The sequence below is a fragment of the Salvelinus namaycush genome, chromosome 2 (genome assembly GCF_016432855.1).
Source record: "Salvelinus namaycush isolate Seneca chromosome 2, SaNama_1.0, whole genome shotgun sequence".
Classification (NCBI taxonomy): domain Eukaryota; kingdom Metazoa; phylum Chordata; class Actinopteri; order Salmoniformes; family Salmonidae; genus Salvelinus; species Salvelinus namaycush.
In genome coordinates this window covers 12816309-12835836 of record NC_052308.1, presented here as the reverse complement: position 1 = coordinate 12835836, position 19528 = coordinate 12816309, and the positions used below count along the sequence as shown (strand labels likewise).

Below are 19528 nucleotides of genomic sequence, written 5' to 3'. Positions count from 1 at the left end.
CTGTAATAACAAATAGGGGTAATCTGACTATACTTAATTGTTGTATGGCTACTGACAAATTACCTGATAGAAATGGAATAGATTGTTTCATGCTGGGCCCATTAATAGTAATATTGGAAAAAGCCCAGAGAACATAAAGGTAAAAATATGTCAGTCCAATGTGGTCCATGACATTGACAATATAATTTTCCTGAGAACACAGTTTTCAACTTTGGTGCCTTGAGAACAGCAAACACTCAGAAAACACCATAACACTGGACTACATTTATTAAAGACATGCTCCGGAACTCAGATGATAGCACATGGTACCTTTATTAAAGACATGTCCTGTGGGCTCAGTTGGTAGAGCATGGCGTTTAAAATGCCAGGGTTGTGGGTTCGATTCCCATGGGGGACCAGTATGAAAAAGTACAACAAATATATGCACTCATTAGTACTACAGTAAATCGCTCTGGATGAGAGCATCTGCTAAATTACTAACATGTACATATTGGCGACTAGTTAGGCTTAGGAAATACTCCCATATTGGGCTGGGTGTCAATGTATAGCTCATACATGCATAATCTATGAGAAGAAGTAATGTTTTGCCACAAAATCCCTAGTTTGAAAGCGTCTGTTTTCTGGAATATGTGGCGCAATTTTCCTTACACTTTCCCCCACGTGGGTCAGCCCCCTAGCAATTCGAGTTCCAGCCAATGAGCTTCAGCCACTAGCCATTTGAGTGACAGCTAGTAAGATCCACACAAAGCAGAGCAAGAGAGAGGCCAATGGCATGGTGCACATATCTGCACAGGTGACATAGTATGCCATTGTCAGGGACCACTTTTGGCTCTGAGTGCTATTTTCAGAACTACTGGCTAAAAAGCATAAAAAGGTACGGGAGAATCTCTTTAAGGGTTTGTATATAAGCAGACTAAAGCCGTTACTAAGTGTTAATTAGTTTAACATAAATCCCATTACTGTTCTAAAATAGGCCTATCTCATTGGTTTAAACTGAATGATAGTCATTACGGGGCTTTGCAAAACATAGGCATATTACAATGTCAACCAATGAGTTATGGATAAAAGCGTCTGCTTAATGGCATATTAGTTATAACGGTTTTACTAAACTAACTTTGCAAATGAGAAACAACACCTTTAGAGGGCTGCAACATTGAATTGTAGGATAAAAACGAGGTCAATTTCTATAAAGAATGAGTCTTTTTTACAGACACCCTGTAGATAAGGGAAGTTTAAAGAATGGTGAACTTAGCGATCAGTCTAGAATGAGGCATTTCGCAATTTTTAGCCATAGGAAATCTCGGTACTAGAGTAAGGCTAACGAGCTAGCCAAGTCTTTGGGATACCGTTACCTAGAATTTATTGTCCAAACGTATGAGTTGCAAAATGTTACACTTTTCTGTGTGTGTGTGCAATAAACATACAGCATTGCACATGTTTTACAATGCAAGTTGCTTAAAGCATGCACCACATTTTACCTCTTATGTCGATTTCGATGACAAATACGAGCTATCCTATTTCATTTCCGTCCCATATGAAGCGTTTTGGGGTGTTTTTCTCACAAATTCTCCAAATAACCCCGCCTCTTTTCTTGGAACAAGAGGAGAGTTTTCCATCTTTCGATTGGTTGAATTGATTAGGATTGGCATAAAATCCTTCAAATCGACAATCAAGGAGCGGAGTCAGTTATGCTGAGTTTTTTGGGGGGGAATAAAATAAACAGACGTCATTGAGTTCAAGAATTGACAAGAACATGAAAGACAAATAAAACAAAAACAGAAAAATGTGTTATGACAGCATAAGAGAATAAGACAATGACACTTATTCAGAATATAATCATTATAATATTGGACTGTAGACAAGCTTTTCTTATTATTTAGTCATTTCAGAGACTCAATTAACAACATAAAGGGTATTAAAACAAACACTTCATTTAAAATATTTGGTTTTGTGGATATATACAATTTACCAACCAAAATCATGACATTAGTTACCCATTTCAAAGTGTTCAGAGTACTGTCTAAAAATGTTATAACATTTAATATCAACAGAGTGACCAGTTTTACTCAGTATGTACTCTTCCATATCGCTCCAAAAACTAATAGTGTACAAACAACTATAAAATAAATGTGTCAGCGTTTCAGGTCCATCATTGCAGAAGGTACACTTGTCTGTAAACAATGTCTGTAAACCTTGAGACCATTGTGTTTGAGGGGTATATATTGTGCAAATTATTTAGGTGCAACTCTCTTATTTGATTAGAAATACAAATGTAAAGGGACAAAGCCAAACCCTTCGCCATTGAATGGCTGATAGTTGTGAATTCGATTATGCTGAGCCGCGGGGCAACGCGTCTTATTTCCCATACACTATATGTTTGAATATTCCGTTTTCATTGGCAGATAAAGCGTTTTTCATCAAAAGCAATCAATTTTGCATGTGAAACACAGAATCCTACTAATTACTCCACGTGCTTAATTACGTCGCTTTTGTTTTGAGCCGATTTCGCCTTGGGCTTTGAACGGTGCACCTGGCTCACGCCCGGGAGGCCGCCCGCTTCCGAAACCATTGCAAACTTTCACACGGTGCAACACACGGGCCAGATTAATTGAATCCCCTCATTATTACTTAGCCACGGTCTTGATATATTTGTACCCAATCAGCTTTGTAGTTGTGCGATTATATTACCCAATGGTATATATGTTTTGTCCTCGAGAGCCAATCGAAATTCGACATAGTGCTGTTTTTAAAAATGTTTCAGGAAGTATCGGTAGCTACCAGGAAGTTGTAAACAATAAACACAACAGCGAAGCTAGCTGGCTATTACTTTGTACTGAATCTGTGACCGCAACGAATTAACGTTAGTTACTGAACAAAGAATCTGGGAAATTGTTTCGTTGAAGAGCATCTGGGAAATTGTTTCGTTGAAGAGCAGGTTGAAGATAAATTGAAAATGGCAAGAGCTATTCTGAACATCTGATGATGCTGTGTTATTATGGTCACTCTCGTGACGTTAGCTTGTGGCTCTGTTTTGACAAGTAGATAGCTACTGTAGATTGCTATCAACCACATTACTCGCTATCAACAAGGATCGATAACTATCTAGCTAAACCTCCAATATAACATTAGACGTGGAAACGTCTAATTTGTGGCTTCTCTTTTATAATTCACCTGCTGCTAACTTCCAGCTAACTGTTGATAGCTAGTCAACGAACTAGCTAGCTATTTAGTAACAATAATAGTGAATAGTTAGCTAGCTAAATAGCGTTTTAAATAACATTAGCGTCAGATCAGCTACCATTGCTACATTGATTGATCTGTTCTGACGCACATTTCCTCTGGACATTGGGATTCGAAAGCTAGAAGAACAGTATTTAAAGAGCATGTCTACCTCCAACTTCAAAAACAAATGTGTCACTCAAGTGAATTGTATATACTGTGAGAGTCTACTCTGCACAAGAGGAATGAAGGCAGTGCTTCTCGCAGACACAGAAATTGAGCTGTTCTCTACTGACATACCGCCCAACAGGTAAGCAATACAATCACTATGTTATGAAATGATCACTGAATGTGTGGAATGAGTTGTGACAAATGAGCTAATGACGGTTATGGTTTCTATGAGGATCTCTCGTCACTGTCTGTTTTTTGGAGGGGTTCATAACTTCATATGTTGAGTGTTTGTGATACTGTGAGATATATGAAATATAATGGATAAGTTCTTATCCATTATCTCCCTCTATGGCTAGAATGTTATGGTGCCCCTTCGTTCTTTAACAATCCCCATAACAACCCCACCCCCTCTTCTAGAAGTGTTGACTTTGTGGCCAGCTGCTACTCTACAGAGAGCTGCAAATGCAAACTGAGAGACATCGCCTGTCTGAAATGGTATGTATGTAACATTATTGTAAACACGGATTTGTCTGCTCACATTACACTAACCAGTTTGCATTCATTATATATGTGCTTTGTGGTTACACAATAGCATTACTAGACAGACAATAGTTGTGGCTGCTTTATTAATATTTACCTTAGAAAATGCAAATGTTAATGTCTGCAAATGTCCATGTCTCGTGTTGTGCGTCAGTTGGAAAGTTGTTCATCCAGCAGTTTGTTGGGTACAGTGAGGCTTTTGTCAGGCCCCTTTTGTATCCCCAGGGCTTCGTTGTTGTACACAGAAACACATCGGTCAGATAATAGACACCTACTGATAGTTAGCACTTTCACAGGTGCTCGCTATAAAACGCTGACATTTAAAAAAAAATGTATCTTTCCCTCCCTCCATATCTCTCTTTCTCCCTCTCCCTTTTCTCTATCTATTTCCCTCTCATTCTTTACTTCCCCTTTCTCTCTCGATCCCCCTCTCCAGTGGTAATTTTGTGGGGTATCACGTGGTAGCCCCATGTAAGCCCTGCCTGCTGTCCTGTAACAATGGCCATTTCTGGATGTTTAACAGTGATGCTGTGTCCACCCTTAACAGATTGGATGCTACAGGTTAGAACTCCAAGCTCACGGACCTCTGGGTAAATCCATTTGAATGTAATCACTTTTTGACAGAACCCCTTTTGATTTGAACAAAACCTTCCATACATAATTGCCCATTGTAGAATTGCTCATAAAGTGACTTTTTGGACCTGAGTGCCAAACATTCAAGAGATATAAAGGTGCTCAAAGTTGACCCAAAAGATAGACGGTTGAGATGGATATAATTTAAAAGCTGACAAACATGGTTGTCCAACTATTTTTATCATTTCTGGAAAATAGAGCATGCTGTGTTTCCTCCGATGGCAGGCACAACACATAAGCCAAAGATTATGTGAAATAGGCTCTAAGCTACAACATATGCAAAAATGCAAATGCATTTTTAGATAATTGACGTTAAACCTTTAAAAAATGTATATAATAATATAATGTTGTTTTTCAATAGTTTGACAACACTGTAAGCTTTTAAATGATAGCAAACTCAGCCATTTATATTTGTCAGTGATGAAGACATGGATGTCTCATGGTATGGTGGGGTATGCAAAATGGGTCAACTTTGAGCACCTTTATCTCCTGAAAGGTTTTGTTATTGAGGTCCAAAAAGGCACTTTATGACCACTTCTTCCATGGCCAAACATATATGGAAAGTTTTTTTTTTTTTATATCAAAAGGGATGCTGTCAAAAAGTGACAGAATTCAAATGGATTTACCCCTCTTACCTTTTGATGAACAATAGACTGTATTCCGAGAGGACTGTCCTAAAACCATAGTTAGTCAAAGTAATATACATGTAAAGAAGAATTACCCTAAATGCACAGTTTGTGACAAGATACCGATACCCCCTAAGGCTAAGCAACACTGACTGACTGACACAACACATTGCAACATGTGTGGCATTATGTGTTGACTCTTCTGATCTCCACTACCACATGACTTAGCACTCATAGAAACGCAGAAGTTGAATTATTCGGAGAGATTGTGCGAAGCATGAATGCCAGCCTGTTTCTACTTCAGCTAATTTGTTATTGAGGAAAGACTGTTCCTTAAACTGTCCCTGCACACACAAACGCTGCGTCTTCTGTTGCAGGTTTGAACCTATTGCTGTGGGGAGACCTTCCCGAGCTGGAGGACAGCGAGAACGAGGGATCAGACACCCCATCGGAGGAGGAGTGCATCAGGTAGAGAGAGATGGATGACCGATGGAAGAGAAACAGAAGAGAGGCCTTACCCTGTGACCATACCCCCCCCTTTCCAAAAGCACACAATCCCCACGCATTCTACGCATTCACGCATTTCGGTTACGCGTTGGACAAGTAACCGAAAGGTTGCAAGATCGAATCCTCGAGCTGACAAGGTAAAAATCTCTTGTTCTGCCCCTGAACAAGGCAGTTAACCTGCTGTTTCTAGGCCTTCATTGAAAATAAGAATTTGTTCTTAACTGACTTGCCTAGTTAAATAAAGGTTAAAAAAATATATAATAATAATCTTATATATCTCTCTCTCTGTGGGGGGAATCAATGGTAGAACTGGACTGTCGGAACTGCCTTCTCTCTTTAAACTCACCACTGAATCCCCACTCAAACAAACTCATTAGCTTTCTGTTCCACTGGCGGATGGATGTCTTAACATTTCGCATGGCTGTTTTATACCCTTTGGGTAGCCTATTGCCATTGGACGCTGGATTAAACTTTGTACGCTGTATTTTAGGTTTTCTTCAGTCCTTTGTTTGTGCTTGAACAATCGATTACAATGATGTTGCGTTTAGGTTTTAGAAACTGACATTGTTGACCTTAAGTATTTGCCAGTTTATCTTGCGTTGGTCTTTCATGAGGAGGGCCAGTGTCACCAACAGATGGTACTAGTACATAAAGTATAGGCACGTGTTTGGTTCTAGAATGGAATAGAGGCTCAGTGATGGAATAGAGGGTACTCAATGGAAATAGAGTAGGCCCAATTACACACATGATAAAGGAGCTGGAAAGAAAATACATGATCATGAAAGGAAAGTCAATGTCCACTCACTCTTACATTGTTGATATAGTAAAAACATTGCAGCAAAAACAGTGAAAGAAAATGTAACTTATATTCCGAGCAGATATTCTAACCCTGTATGATTGAACGCTGAACTGTTGTGTGCTTGAAAGAGCACAATGAATGAGTATATAGATCTGAGTATATGAGTCACTTGTGTATAGAGCTGACCTTTCCATTGCTGCAGAAGCGTTTGCTTCAGACAACGTTCTAGACTTGTATTCTAATGGCCTTGGATCTGATTTTGTGAAGAACTGTGGGCTCACTGTTATTGTAGTTCACGCTTACCCTCTCACTGGAAGTAAATGTTTCAGCTTTCAGCTTTGTTGTGATGCTTCGGTGCCCAGCAAGTACTGTCACAATGAGTGACATATCTTAAATTAGCATTTAATATACCTCCCAGTTCAAACAGACAAGCTATGCCTGTATTAATAAGGATATGTTGAAGCTCCAATTGAAAAGTATTTGTTTTGTGGTCATAACTGATAGTATGAAAGATGGACGTACACACCAAATACCTGAGATGGCAGTCACCAATTAAGATTCCTGTCTTTGTAGCAATTATTTATTTAAGTTATGTTCTAAGCTCTGTCTAAGTTTATTACATCTTGTGATATGATATACAAAATTAATAGCCAATTATGATGAAAATCATACAGACCAAATATCTTTTACCACTTATTTTCATTTTGTTTACAATAGTTTTTATTTTATTTACAAAATAAATATTTTGTAGTGTGCTGTATATTTTTTCTGTTTCTATTTTACATTTCTCTTGCATTTGAGTGTTTTACGTTTGGAGGCTGATAGGTTTTTTTGTTTTGTTTTTGTTTTACCTTAGTGAAGGTAGCTAGTGATCAGCTGAGAGCTTCTTATGGCATAGACCATATTTGGGAGATATTCAACGACTATCAAAACAATTTTTATCTGACTTTAATATGATTAATTTAAGTAGTGTATTTTTATTTATCAATTTGTATTTATTTATTAACAAACATATTGCTGTCTTTATACTGATGTTATTTGCCCTGCTGAAAAAATATATTTTGAAATGCCACTGATCCTGAATTGGTCGTTTGAAACATTACCTTTTTTTATGCTTATTGTATTGATAATACACCTTTTCCAAAATATCCATTGTGTTTTGTGAACTTTTTGGTAACCAAAAATCTGCAGGTAACACAGCTAGTGTACTTAAGCAAAGTATATTCCTAACTGTGTATGTGTAATAGCCGTGGAAGTGATGTTGGATTTTTGCTTTGACCGGTCAGCCATGGCATCTCTTATTGAGTAGTAGCACAGGGCTGCCTGTCCTGCAAAATACAATACAGCACAGCCATGGTAAGAGTCCATCTGCACTCAGCAAACACCACTGTTTGTGTGTCTGTCTAGGGTACCCCAATCCCATCACAATTTTAACCCTGTACTCTAGGACTGACTTTTGAAAAAGAGCAGAATAATTTAAAGTCATACCAAAGGTTTTTATAAATAAAACTAAAGCTAAATAAATAGCTTTTCTATACAATTTGTGGTTCTCTAATAGTAAGCATGATCACTCTCCCACTTGTGTAGAGCGATCTCCAGTGGTATAAAAAATGTTAGCAGGTCCCTGTCCCTTTACCGACCTCTGTGGTTGTTGTCATGTCATAATGTCCTCCTAGAAACGGTTGCTAACAACTCTGTAGAAAGAGGGGAGCAGACAAAAGCGTCGACATTGAAAGTGGTATCAGTGGCTAATTGCGCGAACTACATTTTTTTTCAGTTCCTGCAGGTAAATGACTCACCCTGTAGTGTATTAGTCAATTAGCTTACAACATTTGACATACTTTTTTGGAAGCTGTAATTAAGTCAGAGATTACCTATTTTTAAACCGGGCTGAGTGTCTAGCTAGCTACCAAGCTTAAGTGGTGGTGCCACTGTTTTGGCAAACTAGATATCTAACGTTCGTTAGCTAGCTGCAAATGTTTTGCATATTCCTTTGTGCTTCCTTTTCACATGTGAAATGGTAAATCGGGAGGGATAGAAAAATGCCCTTATCATTGTTTGAAGTAGCTAGGATAACATAGATGTGCCGCAAACAAAGTGCAACCACTGATTTGTCTAGCTAATTGTTTACTGTTCCCAGAGTACAATTTAAACCATGCCTCGAGGAAGATCAGCCACCAGTGTCCACTCTGACGGCAGTGACATGGATATTGATGGAATAGGTATAGTATGTGTTTTGTATGACCAGCATAAGGGTTAGCTAATTATTTCACCAACTAACTTGTTCTCAGAAATGTCAACATTTGCATTTGGTGTACTGTGCTCCAGCGGAAACAGAGATGGGAAAACTGCAAAGACAGTTCCGGATCATGGGGGGAGACCGGCTGGCCTACAGCATCCAGTCTCAAGATCACATACGCAGACAGCGGTGAGTCCACCGGTACACCACACATCACCTTCACAGTGTCTGTGTGTGAAATACAATGTATGAATGTGTATGCTCAGCGTGTCTGTTTTTGTTTGTGTATGTGTAATATGTAGGCAGGAGATAGAGAAGCTTGAGAAGGAACAGGAGGAGCTACAGCGTAGTCTCTGTGTGTCTGAGAGCCTATCCCAGCGGCAGAGGGACAGTGAGGATGCCCAGACCCTGCGCTCCATGCTGGAACAGAGGGACGAGGTGGGGGACGAGGTGGAGAGGGAGAGGCAGAGTCAGGCAGAGCTGGAGCAGGAGGTACAGGAGGTTCACACACACGCACAGCCACACACACACAGAACCTTCACCCTCTTAGTGAGCTGAAGATGCCATGTCTATGTGCTGGGGCCAGATCTCCAGCATGGAGAGAAAGCTGACAGAGCTGAGGAGAGGCGAGGTCACTGCTACTCTCAGCCAAAAGTCCCAGTCCCGACAAACTCAGAAGGCGTCACGCACCCTGGAGAACAAACTGGATAGAGTGAGTAGCATGTCTTGTCACACTCAGGCCAACACAGAATTGGATAGCACTGTTAAACCCAGTACCACACAGTACTGTAGTACAGCCTGCTGCCTAATATTGTCAAACACTGTCAATGATCCGTTCTCTGTTATTATTTTCACATCGCTTAGACCTGTCTACTATTACTGTTGCAGGCCCTCATTCGCTTCAACGAGCAGCTGACTAAAAACAGCCACCTGAGAGAGGACCTGGAGACTCTGCGTGTGGAGCGGGTCCGGTTCCAGCAGCTCCACCGCAGACTGGACAAGGTCAGGGGTCACACTGAGACCAATCAAATCCAGGGACAGAGAGAGGTCACATGACTCCTGTTAAACCCTGCTTCCTGTTCTAGGAGCTGCAGGAGATCCGGAAAGACATCGGAGATATGGTCAGCCTCTCCACTGCTGCATATGATGTCAGGTGAGATATGAGAGTTGAATGTGTCTGGCCTGCTTAATGTGTGTAAGAATCCTTACTTACATATTTCAAGTGGAGGCTACTGTATTTGTTGCAACCAGTTTGTGAGTGTGCGTTTATCTATGGGTTTGCACATGCACTTAGGTTTCATATGGTTAATATCTATGGCTCCATCTGTCTCTCTGTGCCAGGGTGGAGGCCCAGTCTAAGATGATCATGATGAGGGAGAAGGCAGTAAAGGACCTGTCTCAGTACAGCGCTGAAATGAAGGAGCTGGAGAGGGTGATCGCACACGAACGCCGCCTCAAAGAGTTCATGACCACCAAGTGCAGTGAGAGGAGTGGCCAGGATGAGGGGCAAGAACTGGGCCGCAGGCATGGTATGACTGAGCGTTAGAACACACACACAGTGATGCACGCATGCTTGTGATGTTTCATATTGGAGTTTGCTATAACATACATGTGACTTGGGGAGTGATATGTGACTTAAGAGTGATAGAAAAATACTAGAATGAAAGTGAGGATAATGATGAAAAAGATGTTACGACAGATGATGAAGATAATGGTGATGAGGAGGAGGAGGGTGATGAGTATGATGATGGCTGTGTGTTTCAGCGTCAGAGTTGAAGGAACAGAGGAGGATGGACTCTGGGGAGGAGTCAGTGGACACACTGGAGGAAGTCTTCCACGGGATCCAGAATATCACAGGAGAGGAAGACCTGGACATGCTGGTCACCAGGTTCATCCAAGGTCAGTCCTGACCTTCACACACACATATTAATACAATGCAAACTCTGTCTGTTATTACCTCTGTGTGCCGTTGATATGTGTTAATGCTCCTCTTGTGGTTCTATTGCTGTGTAGTCGAGGATCAGAACTTTGCCCTCTTCAACTATGTGAATGAGCAAAACAACGAGGCTGAAGCTTTGAGGGACCAAATTAACCAGGTCAGTATGAGGTTGCGTACCTTGAATGCACAGTTCAGTCCTCCATGTATTCTGATTGTGTGCACACTTGTTTTAGTGATGCGCGGGTTGACTCCTGCAGTCACCGCAGTTATATCTGCAGGGCAGGTGGGTTTAGGGTCATAAAATATTGTGTGGATGGGTGGCGGGCGGGTTGAATAAAGACAAAACAATGCATAAAAAATGTATTAATTTATCATTCTTGTGCAATTCATATCTATAGGCTACATTGAGGTTTTTCTTTCATCATTTTGATCTGGTGTTTGTGCGTAGCCTAAGCTTCAGGGCCTAACTGTAGCGCCACAAATACACGGCAATCACCAAATGCTTTCGAAAAACTTGGGCAGAAAAAGTTCATATCAATCCACTGAGGCAAAAAGGACAACGTCAGAGTTGAATTCAATAAGAGAGAAGCTGCGAAATGGAGAGTTGAAAATAAATAACAGGGAGGGACAGAAAAGTTATGTAATGTTTGGGAAATATTTGGTGAAGAGATGGAGAGGATGATGGCAGTGCCGGTCCCTAAACGTCTTTGCTGCGCGAGAGAAGCAGAGAGGAAAGAGAAAAACAGACATTACCCATGTCAACTAGATAGAAGCATTCATTCTATTGATTTGTGACATTATTCCTGCTAGCAAGGGTTTATTTAGTCTTCCAGGGAAACAAATAATGACAGAAGAGAAGCTGCATCCCACTGGGCACACACTGTTGAATCAATGTTGTTTCTACGTCATCTCAATGAAATTACGTTGAACCAACGTCAAAAGACGTTGAATTGACATCTGTGCCCAGTGGGATGTACAGTATCTTGTTATAGACAAGTTGAATATCAAATAGCCTACCAAAATGTCTGAAATTATAAGCAGGTACATAGGCCTATCTAAAAAGGCTTTTCACTTTATCACATATAGTCGGGCGGTTGCGGATGGGCTATTAGCAATTACGGGCGGGAGCGGGTGAAAACCCAGCTGATCCGCACATCACTAACGTGTGTGTGTCAGACCCAGAGGGAGATGGAGCAGTTTAATGTGACGGGGCAGCAGCAGAAGCAGGAGCACCATGCTTTGTTGAGAGACATTGATCAGCAACAGAGAGACACAGAGTCTCAGGCACACGAGAATGAAGTCCTGGCCAGCGCTGTGAGCAAGATCCTGGACCAGATAAAGACAGGTACTCTAAACCTCTCTCTCTCTCTTTCTCGTTCTCTCTGTCTCTCTCTCTTTGTCTCTCTCTTTCTCTTTCCTTCTCGGTCTCTCTCTCTCTCTCTCTCTCTCTCTCTCTCGCTCGCTCGCTCGCTCGCTCGCTCACACAAACACACACACACACGTACAGAGCTAAACATACTTACTTTCATACATCACATGTACTGTGACATGTTAGATTTACACTGAGTGTACAAAACATTAAGAACATCTGCTCTTTCCATGACATAGACTGACCAGGTGAAAGCTATGTTCCCTTATTGATGTCACTTGTTAAATCCACTTCAATCAGTGTAGATGAAGGGGAGCAGACAGGTAAAAAAAAAAAAATATTTTTAAGTCATGAGACAATTGAGACATGGCTTGTGTATGTGTGCCATTCAGAGGGTGAATGGGCAAAATATTTAGGTGCCTTTGAACGGGGTATGGTAGTAGGTGCCAGGTACGCCGGTTTGTGTCAAGAACTACAACGCTGCTTGGTTTTTCACACTCAACAGTTTCCTGTGTGTATCAAGAATGGTCCACCACCCAAAGGACATCAAGCCAACTTGACACAACTGTGGGAAGCATTGGAGTCAACATGGGCCAGCATCCCGGTGGAATGCTTTTGACACCTTGTACAGTCCATGCCCCTGACTAATCGAGGCTGTTCTCAATATTAGGAAGATGTTCCGAGTGTTTGGTATACTCACTGTATGATGAAACGAAAAATTGGCCTTTATACTGAAGTCATAATGTTCTATGTTTGCCTGACTGTTTGTGATGGGGTAGGAGTGAACAGTGTGTTCCATAAGATGGACTGTGATCGCTCAGTGGTGGAGGACTTGCTGGGCTCGTCCTCTGGCATCCGGGAGAACAACATCATGACCTACCTGGGTCTGGTGGAGCAGAGGACCAACCAGCTGCTCACCATGCAGGCCTTCCTCAACTCCAGGGTAGCTAACATGCACACCCAGAATCACTCCTATTGGCCCATATCAGTCTAGCCTGGTCCCAGATCTATTGGCAAGACGGCACAAACAGATCTGGGATCAGTCTACTATCCATCTGTATGTGCACGCATATCACAGACTGTACCATGTATGTATCCCTCTCTCTGTTTCTCACAGGATCTCGATAAGGAGTATGACCCAAAAGACCTTGCCCGATTTCTACTAGGTCAGAACCCTGAGGTTCCCAGACAAAATATCATCATACAGCCTCCTGTCACTGGGTTGGTACTTTTGTGTTATGATTTGAGCTTATTTAACCTGTGTGGCTGTGTCTTACCTGGTGTGTGTGATTGTGCTCCTCAGGGATGACTATGACACAGAGGAGTCTCCTCTCACTGATGAGGAAGAGCGGCCTCTCTCCCAGGGAGAACTACGCCAGAGAATCATGAAAGGGGTGAGCTATGACAAATATTCACATTCACTTACATCTTAACACACAGACTTCCTTTAAATATCCTTGTACTATAGGATATTTTTGCTGCAAAAATGTTTCTTAATTTTTTCTTCATCTTGATCACCTACGTAACTAATAAGGCTGTCAGTGAAGTTGAAACCATTATGACGTAATGCACTATACTTTCAACATCAATGCTTTCTCCTATGTGCCTGTTATATGTACATTTTACACAGGTCCTGCTAAAGGAGGGATCAGTGCGTCACGCAGGAGCAAGGAGAAAGATGAGTGTTCCGTCCAACAGCCATCCGCGCTCCCTAGAGGCCTGAGAGGAGCAGCACACAAGGAGACAGATATATCCAGATGGTTTTGTCTAGAAGAGATACAGCTTGGTCAAAATGTACGCAGCCGTTTAGGAGAATTCATGTAGCAGGTTAGGAGAATTCATGTAGCAGGTTAGGAGAATTAATGCAGGAGGTTAGGAGAATTAATGCAGCAGGTTAGGAGAATTAATGCAGCAGGTTAGGAGAATTAATGCAGCAGGTTAGGAGAATTAATGCAGCAGGTTAGGAGAATTAATGCAGCAGGTTAGGAGAATTAATGCAGCAGGTTAGGAGAATTAATGCAGCAGGTTAGGAGAATTAATGCAGCAGTTTAGGAGAAATAATGTAGCAGGTTAGGAGAATTAATGCAGGAGTTTAGGATAATTCATGTAGCAATTTAGGAGAATGAATGTAGCAGGTTAGGAGAACTAATGTAGCAGGTTAGGAGAATTAATGTAACAGGTTAGAAGAATTAGGTTACGGTTAGGATAAGGGTTAGTATTAGGATTAGCCAAAAAATAAATCTACTTTTGATGTCAATTTGATAAAAGCTATATCCCATCTAGATGTGACCTTTCTAGCCACCCCCACCCGATGAAGGACCTCATCCTGGGAAGAATAGCAGATTTTGTTTTCTAGTGTTATCATCTGAATTTCAACCATGGTCAAATGACCAAATGTCACCATTTTAGTTCTGATTTAATATATGGTAGATAGTATTACTTGTACTTCTATATCTCCTTTTTAATAATATGATGCTGCATCATTACGGTCTGTTACAATATAAGTGTGATTTGTTTAGCTTGAACTAATTAGGTTAGGAGATATAAAGACTTCTCTCAGTCTGGCAGCCAGCTGGTCTTTTGATGTGTCATATGCCATCTGGCTTTGATTATTCAAGTCTGGTCTCAATACATCCCCTGCTGCCCTGCTCTCAGAGGCTGAAGTTCTCCAACTGAACACAAGGGGGCACTGCTTTTCCAATCATTGAAACTTGTTTAACCATTTTCATATCTACAAGTTTGATCATCAATATTTGTAGGATATGTTTTCTCCCTTTTTCAAATAGATTAGGAACTATATATAACATTTTCCTGTGATCCAAAGATAAAATTCCAAACACTTTGTTTTAATCTTTATATTTAAACCACATGTAGTCTCTGCAGCCACTTATTCCATAAAATAGGACAATTAGGAAAGGAATAGATTTATTTTAAGAAACTTTTTGTCTGAGGTTATCCAACATAATCAAGAGTCAACAAAGAGTGTTACTTTAGTTAGGCTAGCTTTGAAAGGTCTCCATGGAATGGTCTTACATGGATTACACATGACTTACATTTTTTTAAATCATTTTTTTATTTAACTAGGCAAGTCAGTTAAGAACAAATTCTTATTTTCAATGACGGCCTAGGAAAAGTGGGTTAACTGCCTTGTTCAGGGGCAGAACGACAGATTTGTACCTTGTCAGCTCGGGGATTCGAACTTGCAACTTTTTGGTTACTAGTCCAACGCTCTAACCACTAGGCTACCCTGCCGCGCCATGCTGACCAGACCGCTTGCATGCGTCCGCCATCGCACGCATGCTGATTTTGTTCACCCACACCAAATGCGATCAGGACAAGCAGGTTGAAATATCAAAACGAACTCTGAACCAACTATATTAATTTGAGGACAGGTTGAAAAGCATTAGACATTCATGGCAATTTAGCTAGCTAGCTTGCTGTTGCTAGCTAATTTGTCCTGGGATATAAACATTGGCTTATTATTTTAACTGAAATGCACAAGATCCTCTACTACGACAATTAATCCACAGGTAAAAGGGTAAACCGAGTTAGTTTTTAGTAATCTCTCCTCTTTCAGGCTCTTCTTTTTCTTTGGAATTTATATGGCGGTTGGCAACCAACTTTAAGGTGCATTACCACTACCAACTGGACTGGAGTGTGGACCTCAGTTCATCTTTCAATCACCCATGTGGGTACATGTTCCTAATAACCAATGAGGAAATGAGACAGGTGGGACATGCAGCACGTCAAGCCTCACAAATAGAACCGAGTTCTATTTTAGCGCCTGGCTACACAGACTCTCGCGAGCAGTGTGGGTGCAATAATTAATTAACATGTAACTACATTTATTTTGCAACGCGAACAGTGTGGTCAGCATGTTATATGCATCTTTCTACTTTTAGGGACATCCTTGTATAAGTGAACGGGGAGGAGACATGTTAAGTCAATGTACAGAAGGTTTACATAGAGACAGATCTGACGTATACAGTACCAGTCAAACTGTAGACACACCTACTCATTCAGGGTTTTTCTTTATTTGTACTATTTTCTACATTGTAGAATAATAGTGAAGACATCAAAACTATGAAATAACAAAAAAGTGTTAAACAAATCAAAATATAGATTCTTCAAAGTAGCCACCCTTTGCCTTGATTGACAGTTTTGCACACTCTTGGCATTCTCTCAACCAGATTCATGAGGAATGCTTTTCCAGCAGTCTTGAAGGAGTTCCCACATATGCTGAGCACTTGTTGGCTGCTTTTCCTTCACTCTCCTTGGTCAAATAGCCCTTACACAGCCTGGGGGGGGGGGGGGGGGGTTTGGGTCATTGTTCTGTTGAAAAACAAATGATTGTCCCACTAAGAGCAAACCAGATGGAATGGCGTATCGCTACAGAATGCTGTGGTAGCCATGCTGGTTAAGTATGCCTTGAATTCTAAATAAATCACAAACAGTGTCTCCAGCAAAGCACCATCACACCTCCTCCATGCTTCACGGTCAGAACCACACATGCGGAGATCATCCGTTCACCTACTCTGCGTCTCACAAAGACATGGCGGTTGGAACCATAAATCTCAAATTTGGACTCATCAGACCAAAGGACAGATTTCCACCGGTCTAATATTCATTGCTCGTGTTTCTTGATCCAAGCAAGTCTCTTCTTATTGGTTTCTGTGCAGCAATTCGACCATGAAGGCCTGATTCCTCTAAACAGTTGATGTTGAGATGTCTCTGTTACTTGAACTCTATGAAACATTTATTTGGGTTGAAAACTGAGGCTGGTAACTCTAATGAACATATCCTCTGCACCAGAGGTAACTCTGTGTCTACCTTTTCTGTGTTGATCCTCATGTGAGCCAGTTTCATCATAGAGCTTGATGGTTTTTGTTTTTGGTTACTACATGATTCCATATGTGTTATTTCATAATTTTGATGTATTCACTATTATTCTACAATGTAGAAAATAGTACAAATAAAGAAAAACCCTTGAATGAGTAGCTGTGTCCAAACTTTTGACTGCTACTGTATATCTATCACTGGAGTACGTGTGGTTGCATGTGCATGATTCCATATGGAGAGATTGGAGCACTTTGTAAGGAAGAGACTGTTACACAATTAGCATTTATGACTTGGTTTGCACAAAATAATCCACTCTGAAGCTCCACTGTGTGACTATGAAAACAGATTATCAAAGTTAAAAGAGGAGCTATGAAAAAAAAAAGGGAGGGCAAGAGAGATGAGATGGAGGCAGTTGTTTGCTTTGAAATCCAACTCTTACTGAGCCCCCTCCACTCCCAACTAAATTCTCTGTGCGAATGGCTCTTCATTGCCATAGAAACCTTCCCTTTAATCACAACGGAACCTAATTTCCTCCTCCTGACAAATGCTCCAGAGGGGTATCCTACAAAGCAGGATTAATGAATTAGGCAGCTAACTCTGATAAACATCTACAAATAACTATTGATTTTCTAGTTCAACAAGAAAGCTACATTTGGATACGTGTTTTTGGTTGTTGGGTCAATTAGACCATTCCTATTTCAAGGTTATCTTTTAAAAACATAGAATGTTTTTTCAAAATATTTCAGCAAGTTAGCTGGCTAACTCATTGATCCTGCTTTGTAGTATACCCCTCTGATTGCCCTGGGACACCACCTGCACCAGCCAGGCCCTGGCCCAGTCCCAAGGCCCACTTCCTACTCTCTACGCCCTACCTACCAGCAGACCAACATCGCACTCTCTACGCCCTACCTACCAGCAGGTCACCACCGCACTCTACGCCCTACCTACCAGCAGGTCACCACCACACTCCCCACGCCCTACCTACCAGCAGGTCACCACCGCACTCTCTACACCCTACCGACCAGCACGCCACCACTGCACTCTCTACGCCCTACCTACCAGCAGGCCACCACCGCACTCTCTACGCCTTACCTACCAGCAGGTCACCACCACACTCTCTACGCCCTACCTACCAGCAGGTCACCACCACACTCTCTACGCCCTACCTACCAGCAGGTCACCACCGCACTCTCTACGCCCTACCTACCAGCAGGTCACCACCACACTCTCTACGCCCTACCTACCAGCAGGTCACCACCACACTCTCTACGCCCTACCTACCAGCAGGCCACCACCACACTCTCTACTCTTCCTCTTCTCTTTTCACCATTTTCCCCTTCCCTATTTTCCTTGTGTTATTCCTCTCATGCTCTTTCCATTTACTTCTCTACCTTCTGCCCCACTAACTTTTTTTGTGGTCTCCTCTGGTTTAAGCTATTCTTCTTACCCTTCATACTTTTTTTTGGTTATTTTAGTTCACATCAAAGATTGCGATTAGTCTCAGATAAGACATAAAGCAGCTAGTTGGGACTTTCTGAGAAACATTTATACACTCACCAGACCCACATCTATACACACACACACTATTTATCCCTCTCTTTCTCTCTCTCTAATCTAAGCTTTCCAAACTGGCTTGTATCCTGTTCATTTGTTACTTTTCTATCTCACCTTCTATTCCCTTATCGTCTGTTACAGTCAATGTCCCTTATCGTCTGTTACAGTCAATGTCCCTTATCGTCTGTAACAGTCAATGTCCCTTATCGTCTGTTACAGTCAATGTCCCTTATCGTCTGTTACAGTCAATGTTCCTTATCGTCTGTTACAGTCAATGTTCCATATCATCTGTTACAGTCATTGTCCTGTTTTCTACTCGTTTGGTTCTCTTGTCGCAATAGGTCTAGTCAAAATGGCACTTAATTTCTTTACATAATACTTGCATGCAATTTGTCTTTACTTTCCAAATACATTTAGCTAAGTGTATGCTACAACATCTTTTCATCTCACCTGGTAGGATTCAGTGTTTGTATCGCATGTTAACAACAAGAGAGTACAATGGCTTTTTATTGCTCAGATAAACCACCTCCCTTCACAAAAAAAACAAAGATTGAGAGACCATTTATTTACAACAACTCTGTGATCTGCACTCTCCACCAGTACCTTAAAAGACTCTCAGCCTTTTCCCTTTTCCATCGCTCTCTCTTTCCTTCTCAGTTTGTTTATTTGGGCATTGTGCCAGGTATTTCCCTAGTCTGCCTGCTGCTCCAGAATGCTACCTCCCCCTTAAGAGCCCAGAGCCCTCCCCTCTCCCCCTCCAATTCACCTACCAGTATGTGTTGCCAGACAACCAGCCGACCAAGAGGTCTGGAGCAGTCACTCTCTCTGACCAATCAGGTTGCAGTGTTTATTTTCAAATAGTTGATTGAACGTTGTCCACAAGCACTGTGTCTTCAGATACCATTTTATTAATGTTCTGTTTAAAGTTATATCCTCAAACTGAAGGGTCAGTTTTCCAGGCTTTCTGTATTTTTGGGGGGATTTTGCGATTACCGCTATCTATCCTTGTTCCACCCTTCATAGACTAAGAAGCACATACAGGCAGTCTACCACTGAGCGGCAGCACTAGCTTACAGCTGCACAGGTCACAGGT

The 19528-nt window shown here is 41.4% G+C and overlaps 2 protein-coding genes across 3 annotated transcripts; both read left to right on the top strand.

Annotated features, from left to right (window-relative positions):
- The first annotated feature begins 2796 nt into the window (after positions 1-2796).
- Positions 2797-5685, top strand: LOC120059226 (protein FAM72A-like). Its single transcript, XM_039008117.1, has 4 exons — positions 2797-3529; positions 3808-3885; positions 4367-4491; positions 5567-5685. The coding sequence occupies exons 1-4, from the start codon at positions 3384-3386 to the stop codon at positions 5659-5661; spliced, it is 444 nt and encodes a 147-aa protein (XP_038864045.1). The 5' UTR covers positions 2797-3383; the 3' UTR covers positions 5662-5685.
- Positions 5686-5726: 41 nt separating this feature from the next.
- odad1 (outer dynein arm docking complex subunit 1) lies at positions 5727-18923 on the top strand. Of its 2 annotated transcripts, XR_005478133.1 has the most exons (16): positions 5727-5833; positions 8636-8717; positions 8824-8923; positions 9037-9226; positions 9321-9446; positions 9623-9736; positions 9820-9887; positions 10076-10263; positions 10499-10633; positions 10748-10830; positions 11850-12018; positions 12822-12985; positions 13160-13263; positions 13346-13436; positions 13673-13836; positions 17665-18923. XR_005478133.1 is itself a non-coding variant. In XM_039008099.1 (15 exons), the coding sequence occupies exons 2-15, from the start codon at positions 8651-8653 to the stop codon at positions 13763-13765; spliced, it is 1692 nt and encodes a 563-aa protein (XP_038864027.1). In that variant the 5' UTR covers positions 5727-5833; positions 8636-8650; the 3' UTR covers positions 13766-13961. The 2 variants fall into 2 exon arrangements, 1 of the variants encoding a protein (XP_038864027.1); XM_039008099.1 differs by lacking the exon at positions 17665-18923 and having other exon boundaries at positions 13673-13961.
- Positions 18924-19528: the final 605 nt, after the last annotated feature.

Bases quoted from the DNA above. Each gene is read 5' to 3' on its own strand.
- odad1 (XM_039008099.1), top strand. From the start codon at position 8,651: ATGCCTCGAGGAAGATCAGCCACCAGTGTCCACTCTGACGGCAGTGAC. The intron at 8,718-8,823 runs GTATAGTATGTG...ACTGTGCTCCAG, and splicing joins CATGGATATTGATGGAATAG to CGGAAACAGAGATGGGAAAA. The intron at 10,831-11,849 runs GTCAGTATGAGG...TGTGTGTGTCAG, and splicing joins TGAGGGACCAAATTAACCAG to ACCCAGAGGGAGATGGAGCA.
- LOC120059226 (XM_039008117.1), top strand. From the start codon at position 3,384: ATGTCTACCTCCAACTTCAAAAACAAATGTGTCACTCAAGTGAATTGT. The intron at 3,530-3,807 runs GTAAGCAATACA...CCCCTCTTCTAG, and splicing joins ACTGACATACCGCCCAACAG to AAGTGTTGACTTTGTGGCCA. The intron at 4,492-5,566 runs GTTAGAACTCCA...CTTCTGTTGCAG, and splicing joins TAACAGATTGGATGCTACAG to GTTTGAACCTATTGCTGTGG.